This window comes from Aspergillus foveolatus (genome assembly GCF_047715535.1).
Source record: "Aspergillus foveolatus strain CBS 279.81 unplaced genomic scaffold BDW70scaffold_25, whole genome shotgun sequence".
Taxonomy (NCBI): Eukaryota; Fungi; Ascomycota; class Eurotiomycetes; order Eurotiales; family Aspergillaceae; genus Aspergillus; species Aspergillus foveolatus.
The window spans coordinates 12,964-34,202 of NW_027396089.1; the positions used below are offsets into that span (position 1 = coordinate 12,964).

Here is a 21,239-nt window from a genome sequence, read left to right on the forward strand (position 1 = left end):
TTTATGCTGGTCTTATTAGATTATAGCCCCTTATCACAATTTCAGGAAATCGCTGCAGTTCCTGCAGAATTCCATATCAGTAAAATGAATAGAAATTGAGCGCGAGCAGCAGCTTTCAGTTGGCCAGGTTCCTTCTCAACCCCACTTGGTATATTTGCACGGCAACGGCATTGACATTGCGTCTATATATGGAAGTAGGAGATCTGCTTCCGACCAGCTGCTCGATCTATCGGTAACGGGCAAACTGTAGTTTGCGTGAAGAAGGTATGCCACCTAAATTTACCTGACAAGACAAATAACCATGCACGTTTTTCTTCGTTCGTTTGACCGTATGCTGTGTATTCCGGTTTGCACGCTGCATTTCTGATGCGTTGCTAAGGCATGGGTATGCTGAGAACCCGGTATCGCTCCCCAGACAGACTCTTTGAACCGGGTTGCTGTCACAGCCATTGAGACCACATCTAGAGGTACGGCCTTTCGCCCACTAGCAATGACACTAATATTCCAATGCCCTTCGATTAAGTCAGTCTGGGCTCCAATTCTGGGTGGCTACGGCAAATGGTCTAATCCTCGCTTGCCTAGGACCTGATTCTGGCAAGGGTAAAGAGACTGCACTCAGCAGTAACGCTTTGCTTATAAATGTAGTTCAGACAGTTTCCCTAAATGCGGAGAGAGACTATGCCACCCAACTGATGCAAAAGGCCCGCTTCTCACTTGCGCCGACCGCGGGGATTCCGGCGCTATGTAGGCGCAACTCAAGTCGGGTGGACTAGATCCCAGACTGCAATTGTTCTGGTCATTAGCAGTTATGGGGAGTTTGCCCTGGGATTCTGGATCTGATATGACATCGTTCGCGACATTGAACAGTTTCGATGTGAAATCCTGTCCAAGGTGTCCAGCATGGATTATGATGAACATACGCCAAGCCCGAGAGAAAAATTGACGAAGAAAATTCCATAGCTCTAGCTCTTCATAAGTGTCTGGAGCAGAGGTTGTCAGGTGCGGCAGTATGACCTGAGGGTACAGCTGCACGGCCTGCTGGACAATGGGCTTGAGGACCTCGACCAAATTGCGCGAAGCAGAGTCAGTTGAATAAAGAGTTTGAATAACTTGATAGCAAGTACTTAGTCGGCATGCCCTCTTGTATTGAAGGAGGTGAATTACTACCGCGGCAAACTCTGAGAGACTGATATTTTTGGCTTTGATGGTTGCCGGGTTGAATATATATATAGATACTTTAAACGAAATATTCGAAATATATAGCAAACTATCATTCTCTGCATGAAAAACTTCGGAAGAACTTGCTAACTATATTACTAAGGCAGTAAAAATAGAAATTTTCCTTTGTACCTGGGTCCGAGAGCTCATTTCTGGATATGCAGATGCCTTGACACTTGGACTCTTTGACCCTGACATAACCCGCGGGCTACCCGTCATGATAGGCCCAAAACGCGCAGGTTCAGATTCTGACCTTGGACCTGTCACGGGTTGTCACGGTCTATGGATTCTAAAAGATGTTTCACCGTAGATAAGGAATGGAAACCTGAAAGCGCGAGATACTTAACATATAGAAAAATTATAGACTCCTGGGCTGCTGAAGTAGAATAGATTGGGCCGATCTAGCTATTGTCAAGCGCAATCTAGATTCTAATGTAGTGAAGTTGCATATGTATCTAGGGCATAGGGCTCGCCTTCACGCTGGTGAGCCAGCCTCAACTATGTAGTCATAAGAGCTCCGGATTTCCCGATCGAAGTTTATTCGTTCTGAACATTGTACAACTTACTGTCCATATAGCTGTTTGCTGCCTACCACCGATCCGCAACATTACCAACAGATCCCTCAGCGAGCCAGCAGTAACTCTACCCATTAACCTTGAGCCGCTCACACCCTCTGCCGATCTCAGAATAGCCTCAATTCTGCCATCTCTATAGTCTATTCCCCATTTATCACATCCCCCTTAATCTACAATCAGAGCGGCACCCTCCCGGCAACCGCTCTCCACCAAGTACACCTCGCCCCTCGGCCCCCCTCCCAACCGTACGCATCTACAAGGCGAAAAACATTCACAATTCCGGGTCCCTGCCTGATCCAATACTTCAGATGTTCCGTCTCTACATGCAACTTTAAAGTACCGCCCGTGGTATTCATATCCATCTGCCAGGGTCCGTCCAGCGAGTAGGTCGGCCACGCGAGGTTTCCCAGAGAATCAGCGGGCGCCGTCGCATTCGACATGTTTGCTGTGGCATCGGTATGGGAAATAATCGGGGTGTTGGCGATGATGAAATTGCCCCAGATCCTCTGGAACGCGTGGTTGAAGCCCGGGCTGGGAGTGGCGCTGGAAAAGTATGCGCCGAGATCGGCGCCGTGATAGGCTGGTGTGGCTGAGTACTGGTATTTCCACGCCTTGCGGCTCCCAACGCTATATGCCTCGGCGAGCCATTGCGCGGGACAATCAAAGGATGTTTCTGCAAAGATATTAAAGACGGTTTGCTGCAAGCCTGTCGCCATTTCGGACTGGTTTAGGGCTGTTGGGCCTTCATCGCCGAGCGTGTCAAACCGGATACCAGAGTTTCCTGGCTCGGTCGTCTCGGTCTGGTAGACTCTGTTTAGGGCTGCCTTGTCATGGGCGGTTAGGTGGGGGAAGGTGAGATCGATATGGTCATTGAAGGTGGCGCGGTCGATGATTGTCGGGTCGCTGAGGGGGACACCGTCGTTTGCGTTGTTCTGGAGAATAGTACTTAATAAGTCGCTGGATGATCGGTGCAGCAATGTGCCATGCTGGACTGATTATGCTGGAATCAATGCACGTCAGACTCACCCCGACAAGAAGGCGCTGGCCGCTGACGTGGCCGTGTAACAACTGCTGAGATGGTCGCGTGGTGAGCAGCTCCCCGTCAATAACGGGCAGGAAGGCGAACCCGCCAAAGATTTTTCCAGACGTTGACACTTCGGCGCTCGCATTTTGCAGTGCTTCAGTAGGAGCGTTGAGCAAGCAGTCGAATGTAGTGTTGTGGCGTCCTCGTCGCAGAGCCCCCGGTCCACAGCCGGCTAGCTCAGCGAAACGGTCGTAGTGACGAGTCGGCTCAGGGTCATTGTATCTATATATGGAAGCAGACCAAGGACTTGCCGCGATGATCTTTGGAGTAGTCAGGGTCAGTTGGTCAGTTGGCGACCCCGTAGCGGAAGTGTTCGCTTACATTCTGGAATAAATGGCTCTCGCGGCCCCCGTATGCGAGAGCCTGCAGCATCACAGCACCCCCGCCAGCTGACTCTCCTCCAACGGTGACACGACTGGGATCCCCCCCGAACTTGCTGATATGCCGCTGCACCCATTCCAGAGCGAACCGTTGGTCCAACAGTCCTGCATTAGGCCGGCCGAGTTTCTTGACCTCATCTGATGAGAGGAAGCCAAAAGCCCCAAGGCGATACTGGATCTCGACAACAATAAATTGGTTATCATTAGTATTGATCATCGCGCTCGGATCGTATGTCGCGCCAAACAATGCATACCCTCCGCCATCTAGAAGACGGAATCACGAACATCAACCAAAGCTACCACTGGAGGAAGGTTGGGGGGTGTCGCCTTACGAATCCACACTAGGACGGGAAGGTCAGATGCGCCCGCAGCGGCATAGACGTTCAGGAACAAACAGTCTTCGTCTCCAGGGCTTGAGTTAAAGCCGTAAGAGGGCGGAGTCCCGGCCGCACCCGACTGAGGGCACATTGGGGGCTGATCGATAGCGGGAATGGCTCGCAGACTGCGGCCTGGGGCCTGGACCGCTTGGGGCGGCTGCCACCGTAATTTCCCTACGGGTGCGGCGGCATACCGGATCCTAGCAAGCGATTACCATGTCAGTAACCCTGTTAGTGAGCAAGCAGGGGACTGCTTGGATTTTGATATTTCTGACCCTTTCCAGATGTTCAGCCCAGACGCCGAATTATGGTATCCCTGGTATATCGCATATTCGAGGTTAACGATTGGACCTTGCGCGGCGACTGCTAACTGCACAAAGATGAAACTGGTAGCCGCGACGAAGAACGACCTGAGCGTCAGACGCATAGTGTGATGAGGGTGCAGGAGGTCAGCATAGGCAGGCTTCTGAGGTGAGAATGTGATTCGGCCGCAATGCGGGGAGCGAGTCTTTAAGTAACATTCCAGTCTGACAGAGCACGCTGCAGCCGTGCTGATTAATTTGCGCTATCACTTAAAAAATAAGAAAATCAGAAACTAAATGCTTCTCAAAATAAGAACCATCCAAACCCGCGTCTGTGCTCTGGGGTCCACGTTCAGGATCCATCCATGCTTTGCTCCTGCACCCCGGGACCGGCACTGTGGAAGGGCCAGCCGCCTAGATGACTGACCTAAGCCCTGAATATCTGGCTCAGTCGAAAGTTCTTGACCTCGAAGTCTGCTACTCAATCCCTATTCTGCTGGAAATCCTGTCGACGAGCCTGCGACTCTGGGCCGAGTCGCGTCCAGGCAGAAATGGTTTGGCATTCGATGACCTGCTAATGGTCTGGGCGACGGTAGGGCTCGCTCTTCGAGTCGCATGAAGAATCCTGACAAGCGGATTCCAGGCTGTCAGTGTTGGCCTATGTATTAGTGGGCTTGTATATGGTACGGCGGAAGCCAACACGAGCCCATTCACTGCATGACCTAACACGATCCAGGGCCTCCGTACGGAATGGGACGACACATCGAGGCGGTCGATGCAGAAGATGTGAAGACCTTTATGCTGGTAAGCCCTCGTTGATGCTTCTTCTATTCCAACCCTGACCGGAACAGGGCGACTACATCTTCAGCCACCTCTACGACTTCGCCATCGCCAGCACGAAGCTCTCTGTCCTGGCCCTCTACCATCGCATCTTCCCCAAACCCGTCTTCCGCAGGATAGTCATTCTCACTGCTATCTTCGTTGTCCTCTGGCTCATGACCATGGAACTTGTCCTCGGTTTCCAATGCCGACCGATCCAACGGTTCTGGGACCAGGACATCGACGGCGACTGCTTTAACCTCGTCGCATTCAGCTATTTTACGAATATTACGAACCTAGTCACGGATCTGTGGATATTGGTCCTGCCGCTGCCGACCATCCTGCGGCTGCAGGTATCAAGGAGTAAGAAGATTCGGCTTAGTTTGCTGTTCACGGTGGGACTGGCGTATATTATACACCCATATGGAAGTAGATCGCTGAGGCTAATGAAGCCAGAACATGCACTGTCAGTGCCGCGCGCCTCTCAGTTGTCGTCTCGCAGGGCTCTACGGACTTTACCTGTAAGCCTAACCCTCCTGACCCTTCTGAATGGTCCTGACATCACAGGGGCCGGCGTCCCCCTCGGCATCCTCTCCGTCTGGGAGCCCCTAGGCGGCATCCTCTGCGCAAACCTGCCTATCTCGCACAAGCTCTTCTTGAGCGCATTTCGAAAATTAACTGGCCGCACTTCCTCTGAGCGGAACCATCTTTCGCCAATCGGGCCGCGCAGCTGGTATCGCCTCGACAATCACCTCCATCGAAAAGCGAATCGAAATCTGGAGACTACTACAGATACTTACTATACAACTCATTCAAATATGGATTCGACCGAGATGGGTTGTATCGTCGTCCAGAGGAATTTTGAGCGGGTCTCCTCGTATACGGATGTTGGTTTGCTGCGGCAAGGGGAGGAGACGGGAGTGCCAGGTGAGAATCCGGGAACGAGATGATATACCCTTTTACTCCATATACTCTCCGCTTGATCGCCATTGGTATTCCAAATAACAGGATCAAAGCAATTGAATGCGATTGCCCAAATACAAGAGTCCGAGTTGACCACAAACGCCCTAACCATCATGTCGATGCTTACAGGGAAGGGAGACGACGAGGGTGCAGGAAATAAAGGAAGACAAAAGGTTTTAGGAAAGGGAAGATGTTCTAGGTATGCTCGGAGTGGTTCCTTAGTTTGAGGGTGCACCTTTCTTGTAATGGCTATACAAACAGACTCCGTAGTAGCTAGCGTACAGGCAGCTGACCCTTAGGTCTCCTGGCCCGACCCTGCCGCATGAAGCTTACTTGTGCTTCTGCTCGACCACATTAGCTAGGGTTTGAAGTTGAGCATTGAGGCGGCCACAGAGTATAAATTGGTACTGCCAACATGAGACTAGGACACGGGCGTAGGAGCGCAGAATAGTGCAACACTCAACCGTTGTAATCCGCAGCTCTCGTAATCCCTCCAGCCAGGACCACGTACTCTGTGCACGCAAGCCCGAACCCGCTCACTTCCAAGCATGCGCTGAAGTCTAAGGCCTGCAAGACTACTACCTCAGGTGCCTAATCGCTAGCAGTTGGGATAGGTATGAAAGTTGCGTCCCTTCCTACAGTATCGCTATCAGTTTCTTCTGTCGAGTCGAGATCAGCGATTCCAGGCCGTCATTTTCAACATGGGATCGAAACAAGATGGTCAATGTCCCGCTGTCCTTATGTGGGGGACTGAAGTAAGCACTATTTTCGAGGACTCGAGAATCGTAGTAGTGAACCCCTACTGTTGCAGAGTCAAGTACGGCAGTTCCAGTAAGTGGTGTCTCTGATTCCAGCATCTGAGAAATGCTTGTCAATAGATGCAGTCTTATCGGCGTCCATTCCTACAAGAAGGCAAGCTTAGCATTGCACGATTTAGAAAACACTAGGAGGAAAGAAAGGGAAGACGCAAACCTTGTATAACAACTCAACTGAATGATAGAAATCGCTGTTATAAGGCTTTGTTCCATCAGGGAAAAAATAACACTCACCTAAGGAAGCGCCGTCTTGCCCTGAACCCTTTCCGATGCAAATGGAGAGTATCCTTTTACTTCTTTCTTATCAATCACTGGCTGCCTAAAGAAAGCCTGAGCCTTTTGGAACAGTCACCCACTGCCTATTCTACCGCAAAGACATTGGCTTACATCCTGGAATATCTTGTCTCGAAGCAACCGGGTACTTCCAGGAGCGGCTAGGCGAAAAGCTCCAAATCGATGAGGGCCGTTCTTACTAATTCAGCTGAATACAATGACCTATCCAGGCTCTAGAGGAGGAGCGGATTTACAGGCATGCCGCTAAATGATATAGCCAGATTATTGGTGTAGTGGAAGCTCAATGGGGAAAGGGCAGAAGGAAGCTGTATCAATTACACGAACGTAGCCTACTAAGGATCGGGCGCCATGTGGCGATTGATTCTCTATCTCAAATGACGATAGATAATCTGTTCATTCTCTCTTCAATACAATACATAGAGGGGTCAGATCAGGGGTCAAATTATAGGCCGCTTATATCACGTGGCGTAAGCCAGCCATAGGGGCTCATCGTGTACACCTGGTGTACACGATGAAGGCCACATGACATTTCCATATTGTAGGCTATGGAGGTGGTTACTAGCGTCGAATACAGTTATGTAATTAAGGTCTTGATCTCCTAACTACGATCTGTATAGGCAATTTATAGCTTTTCTAAGGCTTCAAGAGAAGGTTCTCGATATCTGTAGATAGTTCAGTTTATACGAGCTGCTGCATGGCGATGCGATGTATCAAATGATCGGACGAGCGAGGTGCTGGACATTGATCAATAAGGAGGGATTTTCTCCGGTTGACACATATCAATTGGAAAGCAAAATGTGCCCTAAGCAAGTGTTGTTGTGTATTGAGAGATTTTGCCACTACACCAAAAAGGGTCAACCCTTATTAGTAAGGGCTTTTATTCTGGTTGTCAGTATTTTACGGCCGTGGCTCGTGACTGGCACGGTTTCCACTATCCCTAATGAGGGCAAAGGCCGCCAGGGGGTGAGTCCTGGGTGTCTTTAACTACTGCTAGTTCTATGTACAGACGATAGACTTTTGGCGCGTTTACATAGCTGCCTCAGTCAGAGAGGAAAGTCCACTTAGTAGATAAAAAGCAATGCCAACTGCATGGATCCGCCTCTGCTCCATGATCACCAGTTCACCTTCTCCCTATTCTTTTTTTTTTTGTGTCGGTATTGCCTCAGGCGTGCTCCAGCAGGGGCCGTCTTGGACAGATATTATCGTCAAAACGAGTCTCTGATAGCCAGGCAGCCAGCTTGGCTGCGCCTTTTGAGGTTCCCAAAAGGAAGGGGATTGTCTCTGAGGGGGGCCCTGGGGGCCGGGGGAAGCGTCTCTTGGCTATCCGACAAAAGAAGAAGTGCACTGGGGACTTCCTTGCTCCGCACCGGCAATGAAGCTGGGCGTCTTCGTGATTAAACCGCTCATGATAGTCTGCAAAGTCGCCATGCCCTGTTCGAGCTGCTAGGACACGTGCGAGAAGGCGGCGTGGGAGGTGTAGCTCCTGCGGGCATCGGGGGGAGGGGGTAATCCAGAGATCCTGGTAAGATTGTGGAGCTCTGGCCCGCCTGTGGCTTTGTACGTTGGCTATCATGGCAGCCTTCGCTTGATCCTTTAGTGAGGCATAAGAAGGAGATTGGGGGCGCCATGGCAGCTCCCTCTTTGGCAGCCTGATCAGCTGCTTCATTCTCAGGGATTTGAGTGTGTCCAGGTACCCAGCAAAGGCGTACTAAGCCGCCATTAGTGTATGGGAACCTTCCACGCTCGAGCAAGGTTGAGGCTAGGGTTCGGAAGCTTTCAAAGACAGCCTGTGATGAGCCCGCAAATGGTGAAAGGAGGCGGGTAGCCACCTCTAAGTTGTCTAGTAAGATCCATAGGTTAGTGGCAAAGCGCGCAGTATGAAACTGCATGGCAGCTTTCATCCCAGCAAGAGCTGCCTCTGCTTCAGCATCAAAGACGTCTTTATTCGGGCCGAGGGGGATGGGTGATTGGAGATATAGTCTTCCTGACTGGTATAGCGCAAAGCCGGCGCCTGCCATTCGCGTAGACAGCTTGGATCCATCTGTAAAGACCTTTATACCTGTCTCTGGGAGGGAGGAGTAGTATTCCCGGAACTTGACAGCTGCCTCCTCTTTTGTCTGCTTATTCGGGGCCTTTATACGAAGTCGAGCGTCTTCCCGTGACCCTTGTGGGAGCCATGGGGCACGTTGTAGCGGGTTTAGCTGTTCCCTAAGCAAGTGTCTTCTGCTGAGGATACAGTAAGCCGGTATCCATGGGTCTACAGCTCACATGGCAACTAAACCCCTTTTGTAGCTCTGCCGCTACTAGTTCATAGGTCGTTGGTTCGGGATTCTGCTAATGTCGGTCAGAGCGAAGAGAACTTGCGGCATAATATAAATTTCTTGATTTCTAAACCACACCACTTGTGTATAATTTTCTTAGTCTTTAGATTATGCCTATCTTTGCCCAAATATAGGATATTATTTCTATCTATCTGAATATTTATTTTTTTTTATATTTTTAATTGTACTTCAATTCTTAATTTATGTACAGCATGAGAATATGTCTGATATACCCTGCCAGTATTTGTTCTTGGAGACAGGTCTACAATTTTATTGAGGTGAGTATGCTTTCAGTCTGCGTTATCCCCCAGGCTCTAGTACGGCTTGCTAGCATGCCCCCTGCAAAGCAAGGCGCAGAAGCTAGGTTATAGGCACGCGACGGAAGTGAATAACCGAAAGGTTAGCAATAAGTTCGGTTCAGAGAGCTAAAGCATGGTTACATTCAGCTTGCTAACAGTTTTGATTCTGTCCCTCACCCACCTCACCTCCTGAGCAATAACCTCGGGGCGTACAAGATGCACATTATGCCCGCACCCCTCCAGTCTCAAGAAATGCGTGTTTGATGACAGTCGCAACTGCTCCTCCTGTAGCTCTTTATCAATGTACTCCCACTGATCCAGTATTCTCCGAAAAGCCGCCCTCTGCTCTTCCGTGCCGTTTCCAGCAGCAACGCCCTTCTCGTAGACAGCTCTATAATCGCTGGCCGTATTGGCGCGAATCACACTCAACGGCCTATTTCCCAACGCCTGCCTTCTGAACTGCTCCTTCCTCTTTAGTGTCTCGCAAACCTCATAGAAACTTGCTGCTTCAGCAGCTGCAGCTCCATAGCTCGCAATGATCTCCTTCGCGCGCACCCTCCATTCCTCATCTCTTAGCACTGTCTGGCTCCGTAAGCCAGTAGCGCGGGCATAACTCAGATCCCCCATGACAGCAATAATATTCGCATCCGGGACGTTGAAATACTCGCTCGCGCGCTCGGTGGACGCATCGACGAGGACCATACCAGCAACGCGCTCGGAATACAAGTGCAGGAACTCTCGCGCCACGATAGCGCCGTAAGAGTGCGCAACTAGCAACAATAGTGTATCCGAGCTGATTCCTGCATTCTCTAGAACCGCGCCTATTTCTGTTGCCGCTGCGACGGCCTGTCCTTGGCCCTGGGCGGTGGGCTTTGCACCGATAGTTGGTGGTAATTGTGATGGACATTGCTCACTGCGCCCGAGTCCAGACCGGTCGTAGAGGAGTGTCCTTACGAACGGGCGGAGGAGACGTTCTACCGCGACGTATGATGACGCTACGTCGCCGGCGCCAGGGAAAATCACGACTAGAGGGTCGGAGGGGTCGTGCGGGGTGGGACCGGTGATGGAGCAGAAGAGGCTGTGGGTGCTGATTGGGATTAGCGCGGCTGTGGTCGATGCGGTATCCATTGGGAGTCTTAAAGATTTTTCCGCTGGATTGCGTCTCAGAAAGTCACAGTCAATGTTCAAAGTGGCGCCTTAAATTGAGGAGATGCTGTCCTTATATAACCATGTGTTGTGCAAGCTAACCCTGGCTTATACATGCATGATTGGCTTAGGGTTTTTAGTACAAGATGGAAGCCGAAGACATTTTCCACATACCTGCCGCCTCTGCCTAGATAAAGAAGTATATATAGGGCATATCTGATAAATGCCACTTCAGCAAAGTAAACTGTTGAGATAGAACTTCAGAACAGTATCATTTGGCTTACACTCGGATAAACAGCAAAAAAATCGAAAATCGGCCGCATATTCTTCTGGTTCCTTGTCCAGGTCTACTTATGCCATCTTAATGAGTACTCAACTTACTGCTCTGTTGTTATACTGTCTTTGAAACAACTGACTAAGTTGCTATGGCAACGCTCTTAACCTAACTTACGGTGGTTTAGGGTGCGTATTGGGTGTTGGGTAAACAAGTCTATCCTAAAACTCCTTTTGTACAGTTTGCTGAACTTAAGAACCTGCCTGGTCTAACATTACAGTTCTCCCCGCAAGCACGATGCATATGAAGATAGGATTACCGTTGCTTGCTTGGGCAATTGCTGCTGGCGCTTCAATAGCCTGGCGCGGCGAGATGCCAGCCCAGTGCTCCATACGTGTATGTTGGAGGACAATATACGCAGGATAACGCAGGCCAGCATGTCTTCACGAATCAGATGTATGTGGAAAAGCTGACGCCAACTACGGGTGTAACCAAGCCATATCCAACCATTTTCATTCATGGACAAGCTCAAACAGGCACAGTACGTATTAAATGATGGTCCATCTCTTTTCTACAGCAAACGTAACCGTGACGAGTAGAATTGGCTCAACAAGCCTGATGGAGGAGAAGGCTGGGCTTCATACTTTCTCAAGGATATGCACGCTATATCCTTGACCAAACTTTTCGAGGTCGCAGTCCCTGGTTCCCTGGCAATGGAACGCTGAGCACATATAGCGCCGAGCTGTTGCAGCAGCGCTTCACTGCACCACAACAATATAATCTCTGGCCGCAGGCGTCCTTGCACACTCAATGGAACGGGACGGGCATAATGGGTGATCCGATCTTCGACACTTATTATGCGTCAACGGTCGAGTTCCTTGACTCAGCGACCTACCAGCAATCGACTGTCCAGGCTGCCGGCGCTGCTCTGCTTGACCTTATTGGATCCCCAGTTGTCCTCCTTTCCCATTCACAGGGTGGGCCAATTGCCTGGCTCATTGCGGATGTGCGCCCGAATCTTGTGCACTCAGTTGTCTCGATCGAACCCGCGGGCCCTCCCAGGAGGCCGTATTCAGCAACGCCTCTGCGCGCCCTTACGGGCTTGCCGATATCTCCCTTACCTTCTTGCCACCCGAGACCGACCCAGCCAATGATCTTGTTAAGAAGATCATTCCTTCCAATTCGTCCCTGTACTCGGACTGTGTTATCCAGGCCGGTTCCCCTTTACCGAGACAGCTCGTCAACCTCGCACACGTGCCAGTCCTAGTCGCGACTACTGAGTCATCCTATCATGCACCGTATGACTAGTGTACAGTGCAGTTCTTGCAACAGGCAGGCGTACCGGCCAAGCACCTGAAGCTGACGGATATCGGCATTCACGGGAATGGGCGTAGGGTATTCATGGAGAAGAATATTTTGCAGGTTGCAGCTATTTTGGGGCAGTGGATAGAGCGTACGTGATAGAAGCCAGGGGCCCCGAACCAATTCGCTGCTCACGCTGAGGCCTTTGGTAGTTGGGCAACGAAATAAACATCTTGTGTTCGGGTTAAGGCAAAATTAAGATATAACTTGCAGAGAGAGAATCCTGACCATAACACCCGCTCTCTAGTAGGCTACATGCGTACAGTCGATACTGTTTCATTCTGACCTCGTTCCAACCCCCCGCATTCCACCGGAGCATATGCTCCATAACAGTTCTGTGGCGGGGTGAGATCCAGTCTGATTACAGTATATACCCCTATATACCATCTATACGGATTGCAACCCTCTTTGAACTATAAATAGTTAATCTTCCTGCTGACGAAGGCAAATTGGCTCTGCTCTTGACTAAGTACTCTCAGTAGAAAACTCCGACTCTGCCTTTGGCAGCGTGACTACGCGTACAGTGAAGATGGGTGGGGATGCAGCGTTCAGTCTTCCTCGCTGTATTCCTATCGCCGGCGAGCTGCTCACCCTCAGATGGCTTGATCTGCTGTTGCTGCTTAGATCGCATCCTTTAATTGATCTGGTTTGACTCCCGGGTTGCGTCTGTCTTGTAACTTTCTAATATAGCCCGACCTCGCAGCCTACCGTATTTGCTCCGCTATTGTTCCCTTGATATATCAAAGCCTTGGCCATATTTATTCCCACGGGCTGGAGTCCCTTCACCAATAAAATGGCTGTTAAACGGGAAGTGATTGCTAACAGCCAAGCACAGTAGCGGGTGAGAGCTTCAATGTATAAATTCCTTGATTTCTCGCCCAGGCTAGTCTACCTTAGACTGCGGCATACCCGCGGATATCAGATATCAATGAGAACCCATACATTATCCACAGAAATACCAGATACTTGTTTTGCTACCTTCGTCCACATCCAAATCCATGCCAATATAAGATGGATAACCTAAGAGTAACTCTGCGCCGGAACCGGACCCCTAGTCCGTGATGAAGCACGCTATGTGGTACTTTCCCCTTGCCCTGTATTGCCTCCAGCTCCACTCCCTCTTTTGTTCGTGTTCCCGCACGCTAAATCAAGGGACTCATTTCATACCTCTTATTCCCTGCTGTCCGCGATTATGTCCTGTCTTGTTCTGGTCTTATCCTAGCCAGAGGTTATAGAAGACTGCCAATGCGATGTAAGGTCAAAAATGACTGAACAAATAGTGGAGGTATTCTAAGGCTTATACTTGGAGATCTCCCCGAGCGAGGCGGTCTCCCATGCTTCTCAATACAGCTGCAAAGACTCATGGATGCAACCCAGTAACGAGGTCATCATAAGGTCTGTTACCATAAGGCAGTTGAACTCGGTGGTTCCGCTAAGGTAACATCCTCTTAATAAGACTAACTGGGTTTCATCGCTCAACTGAGGCTCCCAACTCCATACCAAGACTTGGCTGTATCTGAAAACATGTTGTCAGTGCACCATAAAGTACTACATCACTGTAAGCGGTGGTGCCACGCGAAGATATCGGTGCTCCGTCGTCAACGCTTTGCTTGTTCCTTAACAACCAACTTGGCGGCCACTACGAGAGATGTATGTATGGCGGAAGGGGAATCAATACAGTGCGATGTCGAACAGAACAAGTCGCTTGAAGCTCTGTGTTCAAAAGTTCAAACTACCAGCTCAAGGAAAACTGCCGGCAACCATAATGACCTGAAAATACGTTGCTAGAAGCGTAATGGTGCTTTGGACTATAGCTATGCGTCTAACTATGGATATGTTCACTCAGCTCCGTCTCCGTATGCAAAGCCTCGACAGCGTGCTCAGATAATCTCTCATATTTTAGACCCTCAAAAGCACACTAACAAGCTCGCAGGGGCTCAAGTTAAGATCTAAGCCTCAAATCCACAATAGAGCTCGGCGTGGTATTAGGCATCAGCGTAACACATCTGACCATTGGTGTAGCCCCCTAAACTCACGGCACTCTTAGCGGGTAGGCTAGATTTTGGGGGCCAAAAGGTACTACAAACTAGGCTACACCATTCATTATTGGCGCTATTCTCCCTCCGGTGGAGATCTAAAATCATACCCTACATTTTTCTTGATTGCGGGCACAATTTTTACATTATACGTCAAGGTGAGCCCAGCGCTACAGGATACACAGCCCCAGCCTGAAACTACATAAACTCCCTTCCACTGCTTCAATCAATTCAGCACAATCACAAGTCAAAACATTCAAACAATTGACTTCATCAATCGAATCACCGACCTTCAGTCAAGATGCCCTGCAACGACATCAACAACTTCTCCTTCGAAAGCGGCTTCGACTACTGGTACGCGGCCGCACCGAATCCCTCCTACACCACGGCGTGGGTCCAATCTGGCGACGACCATGACAACTTCCTGTAAGGGTGCCACTGTTCTTCTTTTGCTTCCCTGCCATGCTAACCCTCCCAGGGCCATCGCAACAACCAAAGATGCTCCCACCGGCACGGTCAACCAGGACTTGTACTGGCTCGACGACGAGCAGCCGTACGAGCTAACCGTGCAATTCCGTCTTGTTGAGCCGTTTGGCCCAGTGGACGGGTGCACTGTGTCCGCACTGCTCGGTGACGACGAGATCGCTTCGGAGGACATTTCGACCGCGGGTGACTGGACGGCTCTTAGCGGCGAGATTACGCCTCCTGAGCGCAACATGACGCTCAGCCTCAGGGCCGTCTGTGGTTTTGGCGAGAATGGCGTGGATTTGCAGGGTCAGGTGTGGTTCGATGACGTGCTGTTTGGGCCTCACTGCGACTAAATGGTCATTGGGAAACTGGGGTACCTGAAGCGAGGATCTCCAAATTGAGATTATTTAAAGGGACGAAAGGCAAGCATTGTTGGTGATATAGGTGGTTGCCAGTGTTGGTAAAATTTGCATTCGTGGTATGAGAAGTACGGGAAAAAAGGCGACAGAGCTTAGAATAAAAGAAAAGAAAAAAAAAAGGCACTTTGAGGGTTTTCCGAGGATGCTCGAGAGCCTCTCAGTGAAATTCTGTCTTCCGGCTCAATTACTTCTGTAGAATGGATAGATCTCCTGCGCAGACTTCAAGTCTCATGTCTCAGGTCCCGGTGGGAAGGGCTGCAACTGTGCCGCTGGTGGTCTCCTCTCAAGAGCAACCAGTTCTTGGTATGGACAGCGTTGTCGCCAGCAGCATATTATAGGGAAAGCCGGCTGATATACACCGGTATAGTTTGGAGAACCGAGGCCAGCAACAATGACGGCTGTATAAAGGCCTTCCTGGTCGACCTTGTTTCGGGAATCTCCTGATGAAGTCTTTAGTCTTTCCTTAAGAAAGTTCGTGAAGTTAGTTCCTGAGCGACCGCAGTGCAGCCTGTCTGAGATCTAGTTGTGATAATTGTTACTCCTATCTACTTTCTAATTTTGACTACATGCGCCACAGCGATTGGGTGCAGATTATGTCTAGATATGAACCATGTTCTGCGATTGCAGTGCCAAGTCTTCAGACCAATAGATCCCACCGTACCCCTCATCAGCGGCCTGCTCTATACTTTCAGGTGGAGGACAGCACTCAATAACCGGTGAGTTGCGGCTAGAATGGACTCGACTAGCTCTCGAACAGTAGCATCATCAAAAAGCTCTAATCATCAGCCACCCATCTTCCCATCGAACAGACCGGACCTTTGCAAATCTACCGGCAGTACACCATCACGATGTTGATGCGGAAAAACGGGCTAGCAGGGAGCGGCGATACTGCGGGAACCTTAAGACGACAGGATGTATGGCTTGACTCGGATTGGCAACGTGCCCGGTGCTACAGTAGGTGGCCTATACGCACACCGTAACTACCGAATGCTCAGCTGGACGAAGGCGGGACTTGCAAGAAGACTTGAAAAGCAAGATGATTGGCACTAACAATCTTAGCAGCTGTTGGCTCCGGACATAGCCACCAATCGGAGCAGCAGCGTACATTGTAAATCTCCGCCAAGAACCCCATGGGGAAATTGCTAATATTCACAGAGCATCCACTTCCTTTTGTCCTTTGGTACGCTCGGGAAATTTCAATATCCAGAAGTTGGTGGTAATATATGAAGTCATCTTGGGTGGCCCAATCAGATTCCTAAACCCTAGGGAGACATCGCAACCGTGCATGGCAGCCGTCCACTAGCTAAACACATGCAATATACCCAGGCACCTGTCATACAATGCCGACGACTATTTTAAAGGATATCAGACCCCAGAGTTACTTGGTCTACCAGAATCTATGATAATCAGTGTAATAGAATAACCTTCTTCTCCCCGATTGAAATTGTCTTTTCCGTTCAACTCTCGCCTGTTCGCTGTGCCATGCTTTGCCTTTCTAAAGTACTTCCGGTGCTAGCTCTCAGCCATGCTGTCACCGCGGCTCCTCAGTTGTCTGCGCGGGCTACTGCCAGCTTAGACGCCTGGTTATCTACCGAGACTAGCTTTGCTCTGGATGGCATCCTCGCCAACATTGGCTCAAGTGGCGCTTATGCGAAGACCGCCAAGGCTGGTGTGGTCATCGCCAGCCCTAGTACTGAAAACCCAGACTGTGAGCTCAGCGGCTATCTGGCCTTTGGTCGACTGTGGAATAATTATTGACAGGAGCAGACTACTATACCTGGACGCGAGATGCCGCTCTGACCGTGAAAGTCCTTGTCGACCTCTTTCACAATGGCGATCTAAGTCTGCAGACTGTTCTTGAAGAATATACCAACTCTCAGGCATACTTGCAGACCGTCTCAAACCCGTCTGGCGGTCTGTCGAGCGGAGGTCTTGCAGAGCCTAAGTTTTATGTTGATATGACTGCCTTCACCGGCTCCTGGGGTCGTCCTCAGCGAGATGGTCCGGCCCTGCGCGCCACTACCCTTATCGGTTTCGGCAACTGGTTGATTGTATGATTCGATCTTGTCGGCGTGGAAGATGCTAGCTGACATTATTAGGATAACGGCTACTCCAGCTATGCCAGTAACAATATCTGGCCTATTGTGCGCAACGACTTGTCCTACGTTGCTCAGTATTGGAGCCAGAGCGGCTATGGTATGTCGAGGACTCCAATGGCATTTTTCCATCAACTGTGCTAACATTGCTTCTACACAATCAGATCTATGGGAAGAGGTGAACTCTATGTCCTTCTTCACCGTCGCCGTGCAGCACCGTGCCCTCGTTGAGGGGAGCACTTTTGCCAACAGAGTGGGAGCCTCCTGCTCATGGTGTGATTCACAGGCTCCTCAGATCCTCTGCTACATGCAAAATTTCTGGACAGGCTCATATATTAATGCTAATACTGGTGGTGGCCGGTCTGGCAAGGACGCCAACACTGTCCTGGCCAGCATCCACACCTTCGACCCCGACGCTGCCTGCGATGATACCACTTTCCAGCCCTGCTCCCCTCGTGCCCTCGCCAACCACAAGGTATACACTGACTCATTCCGCTCCGTTTACTCGCTCAATGCGGGTATCGCACAGGGCATTGCTGTCGCAGCTGGTCGCTATCCTGAAGATTCATACTACAACGGTAACCCCTGGTTTTTGACCACCCTCGCCGCAGCCGAGCAGCTCTACGATGCCATCTACCAGTGGCAGAAGGCCGGCTCCATCTCCATCACGAGCACCTCTCTCGCGTTCTTTAAGGATATCTACAGCTCGGCCGCCGTAGGCACTTACGCCTCCGGGAGCTCTGCCTTCACGGCCATCATCGACGCAGTCAAGACGTACGCTGACGGCTACGTGAGCATCGTCGAGGCCCACGCCATGACCAACGGTTCCCTTTCTGAACAATTCGACAAAACATACGGCACCTGCCTATCTGCGCGCGATCTGACCTGGTCGTACGCTGCCCTCTTGACGGCCAACATGCGCCGTAACGGCGTCGTCCCTCCCTCCTGGGGCGCCGCCTCTGCAAATACCCTCCCCTCATCTTGTTCCACGGGCTCTGCAACTGGAACCTACAGTACCGCGACCGCCACATCCTGGCCTAGCACCCTGACCAGCGGTACGACTAGCGGGACCACGACCATCACAGCTACCTCGACGACTGCCACCACCAGCATCACCAGCACCACCAGCACCACCACCGCCTGTACAACACCTAGTACCGTCGCCGTGACTTTCAATGTAATCGCCACAACTACCTACGGTGAAAATGTATACATAGTAGGCTCTATTTCTCAGCTGGGCAACTGGGATACCGGCAGTGCTGTTGCGCTCAGCGCCTCGAAGTACACCTCCTCCAACAACCTCTGGTATGCGGACATCGATCTCCCAGCCGGGACGACATTTGAATACAAGTACATCCGCAAGGAGACGGACGGCTCGATCGTGTGGGAAAGTGATCCTAACCGCTCGTACACTGTGCCTTCAAGCTGTGGGGTGTCGACGGTTACTGAGAGTGACACTTGGCGGTGATGTGATATTATGATGTCGATTGTGCATGTGGTCCTTTATTGGTATATCGGAACACAATTCATGAGGAGTGGACCTTACCTGCAATGTGTATATACAAGTGAGATGTCAAACATCAACTACAAATACGATCAATTGTACACTAGAGAAGCAGACTGCACGAACTTACTGTCCCCTGGCGTCATATTGACAGACTTCTGCCATTTCTGGATTCGCTAATACAGTCTCTTCCATATTTCTTCTTTCCCACCTTCTTCATCCAACGGTTTGATTATCCAACCATTTACAGACGTTCTGGCGACTACTGCCGCCTACAGACACTGTGAATACCAGTCGTTTACATAGGTGCAAGACCAAGGATTCGCACACACTGTCGGCCCAGTCCAGCCAATACCACCACACTGACCCCAATGCGGGGCGGTTGCAGTGCTTGTGGCCGTGGCGCTGGTCGTGGTAGAGGTGGCTGTTGTGGTGGTAGTGGTTACGGTGCCGCCCAACCCTACCAACAAGCCATCGTAGGCAGGCTTCTTAACAAAGTTCTCATCCCACGGTAGCGCAGCACCATATCCCGAGAACGTACTGGGCACCCAGCTGTACTTATCCGTCCAGTCCCAGATTGTGAATCCGACACACCCGGCCGTGTCCACACACGATCCCGCCAGGTTCTGAAAGTCTGTCGACTGTTGTGCCAGCGTCGTTGCAGAGGTCGGCAGTTGGATACGGACATCGGCCTCCGTGTACGCGACTTCGACCCCTAGCGCGGTGAACGACTGCAGCACACTGGCCAGGGAGCTCCTGCTCGGCACAGTGCCAACACTAAAGTGTGCCTGAAAGCCCACACCATCGATCTTCACGCCCGCGTTCTTGATGAGTTGCACAATAGCTCTGGCACCAGCCGCCTTGGCTCCGCCGTATTCGAGGTTGTAGTCGTTGTAGTAGAGCTTGACGTCTGGATCAGCAGCTGCAGCGGCAGCGAATGCAATGGGGATATAGGCTTCGCCGATGGTGGTGTAGAATATGTTGGTGCGATAGGTGCCATCTTCGTTCAGTGCTTAAATTGGAGAGAGATAATCAGACTCTGACGGAGACCGGGACGAGTCGGTCTAGCATGGACTCTACTTACCCTCGTTGACAACGTCCCAATGTATACAGCGCCCCTTGTAATGATTGACCACGTTCGTGATATGGTTTCGTAGTGCGGCAGTTAGAGTGGCATTAGTCCAGCTTCCACTAGTCACTGCTCTCATGTTAGTCTTTGTAATTCTTTTTCTTTCTGTTCACTTTTTTACAGAGACCGGTGGAAGATCTTACCCCAGCTAGGAAGCTGGTTATGCCAGACAAGAGTATGGCACCGCAAGTACTGGCCATTGGCGTCAGCCAGATCGGCAATGACGTCGCCCTTGGTGAAGCTGAAAGTGCCCTGCGATGGCTCTGTGCTATCCCACTATCACCCATGCGTCAACATGACGATCTCATGTATTGTGTGTTTGGCGTGGGTTAACATCATGAGATGCGGATACCTACCTTTTGCGTGTTTCCCGGGGTGATTTGACCAAAGTCAGCGGTATTATTGAGCTGAGTCACGTAAGGAATATCCGACAGCTCGCCATTATCTGTCGCGGTGCCGAAATACTCGAGTCCAGCAGCAAGTGCAGCCTCGTGCAACCCAGCGGCGGAAACACTATATATTGAAGCACAACATTAGCAAGTATATTTGGAATGGTAAGGTTATGGAGAATTGAACATTGTTGTGAGGAGACCTGCAGCTAGTGCCGCGGTAAAAGAATGAAGTTTGAACATCGTCTGTGAATACTACTGCACTCTTTGGTTCTGACACTGGTGCTGTAGGAGGGCAATCCAGATGAGAGAGACCAGAGCTGCTCATATACGACTTTAACCCCCCAACATATCACGGCATTGCGGATAAAAACGATTTAATCTGAGATATGGATCCGGCCCGGAGCCATCCTCCGTGGTTCTTCACGAGAAGGTCTTACATATCTTGGAATAGACAAGGGACAAGGACTCTTCTAGGGGAATGGCAACTGTAGCTTAAAGGATACAATTGGAACTAAGACTGCTAGATCAGAAGAAAGGAATTATTTACTTTTAGCCTAAACTCTCGGCCTTCAAGTAATATAAAAGCTCGTCATTGATTTCTTCGGCGTGTCCAATATATTTTCTCCGCTAGAATTTACCTCTTCTATAAGCATGTGCTGGTTTCCCCGCGCTCTGGAGATTGGCGGGATATTGAAAGGTGCGGGGTCTAGAAGGGGCCTCTCTGTCCGTGACCAAAGGAGTTTCCGCGCCTGGCTCTGCATTCTTCACTTGTAAGTAGTTTTATCCTTCTTAATCATATGATTCCACTGAACACGGCTCCAGCAGGTGCTGGAATATTCCTGTCATACGCGTTCTCAAGAAAATGAATCTCAAGCGCACACGAGCTGGGGTTTGCTTGGTGGAGGAAGAAGATTAGGGTGTAGGTGTGATTCTCTTCAACCCGCAAAATAAAGAGTGAGCGTATTA

General features: G+C 50.5%; 7 protein-coding genes across 7 annotated transcripts; 4 read left to right on the top strand and 3 right to left on the bottom strand.

Annotated features, from left to right (window-relative positions):
* Positions 1 to 1,969: 1,969 nt before the first annotated feature.
* On the bottom strand, positions 1,970 to 4,061 carry BDW70DRAFT_150390 (putative carboxylesterase; the record flags this gene model as incomplete). The annotated part of the gene is made up of 5 exons (XM_073739148.1): positions 1,970 to 2,725; positions 2,820 to 3,137; positions 3,199 to 3,521; positions 3,590 to 3,834; positions 3,910 to 4,061. The coding sequence occupies 5 exons, from the start codon at positions 4,059 to 4,061 to the stop codon at positions 1,970 to 1,972; spliced, it is 1,794 nt and encodes a 597-aa protein (XP_073595763.1).
* A 293-nt stretch (positions 4,062 to 4,354) lies between these two features.
* On the top strand, positions 4,355 to 5,705 carry BDW70DRAFT_160111 (putative integral membrane protein PTH11-like; the record flags this gene model as incomplete). The annotated part of the gene is made up of 6 exons (XM_073740790.1): positions 4,355 to 4,528; positions 4,580 to 4,619; positions 4,673 to 4,740; positions 4,788 to 5,161; positions 5,212 to 5,276; positions 5,323 to 5,705. The coding sequence occupies 6 exons, from the start codon at positions 4,355 to 4,357 to the stop codon at positions 5,703 to 5,705; spliced, it is 1,104 nt and encodes a 367-aa protein (XP_073595764.1).
* Positions 5,706 to 9,573: 3,868 nt separating this feature from the next.
* Positions 9,574 to 10,575, bottom strand: BDW70DRAFT_168284 (alpha/beta fold hydrolase; the record flags this gene model as incomplete). Its single annotated transcript, XM_073742417.1, has 1 exon — positions 9,574 to 10,575. One exon carries the CDS (start codon positions 10,573 to 10,575, stop codon positions 9,574 to 9,576), a length of 1,002 nt encoding a protein of 333 aa, XP_073595765.1.
* A 589-nt stretch (positions 10,576 to 11,164) lies between these two features.
* BDW70DRAFT_150393 (uncharacterized protein) lies at positions 11,165 to 12,328 on the top strand (the record flags this gene model as incomplete). The annotated part of the gene is made up of 5 exons (XM_073739149.1): positions 11,165 to 11,261; positions 11,299 to 11,412; positions 11,521 to 11,900; positions 11,930 to 12,133; positions 12,176 to 12,328. The coding sequence occupies 5 exons, from the start codon at positions 11,165 to 11,167 to the stop codon at positions 12,326 to 12,328; spliced, it is 948 nt and encodes a 315-aa protein (XP_073595766.1).
* A 2,088-nt stretch (positions 12,329 to 14,416) lies between these two features.
* BDW70DRAFT_136534 (uncharacterized protein) lies at positions 14,417 to 15,593 on the top strand. The gene is made up of 2 exons (XM_073736882.1): positions 14,417 to 14,691; positions 14,744 to 15,593. The coding sequence occupies exons 1-2, from the start codon at positions 14,567 to 14,569 to the stop codon at positions 15,084 to 15,086; spliced, it is 468 nt and encodes a 155-aa protein (XP_073595767.1). The 5' UTR covers positions 14,417 to 14,566; the 3' UTR covers positions 15,087 to 15,593.
* A 1,041-nt stretch (positions 15,594 to 16,634) lies between these two features.
* On the top strand, positions 16,635 to 18,716 carry BDW70DRAFT_150394 (putative glucan 1,4-alpha-glucosidase; the record flags this gene model as incomplete). Its single annotated transcript, XM_073739150.1, has 4 exons — positions 16,635 to 16,860; positions 16,920 to 17,203; positions 17,252 to 17,348; positions 17,413 to 18,716. The coding sequence occupies 4 exons, from the start codon at positions 16,635 to 16,637 to the stop codon at positions 18,714 to 18,716; spliced, it is 1,911 nt and encodes a 636-aa protein (XP_073595768.1).
* A 308-nt stretch (positions 18,717 to 19,024) lies between these two features.
* On the bottom strand, positions 19,025 to 20,513 carry BDW70DRAFT_150395 (putative endo-1,4-beta-xylanase; the record flags this gene model as incomplete). The annotated part of the gene is made up of 5 exons (XM_073739151.1): positions 19,025 to 19,764; positions 19,837 to 19,950; positions 20,025 to 20,157; positions 20,238 to 20,394; positions 20,458 to 20,513. 5 exons carry the CDS (start codon positions 20,511 to 20,513, stop codon positions 19,025 to 19,027), a joined length of 1,200 nt encoding a protein of 399 aa, XP_073595769.1.
* Positions 20,514 to 21,239: the final 726 nt, after the last annotated feature.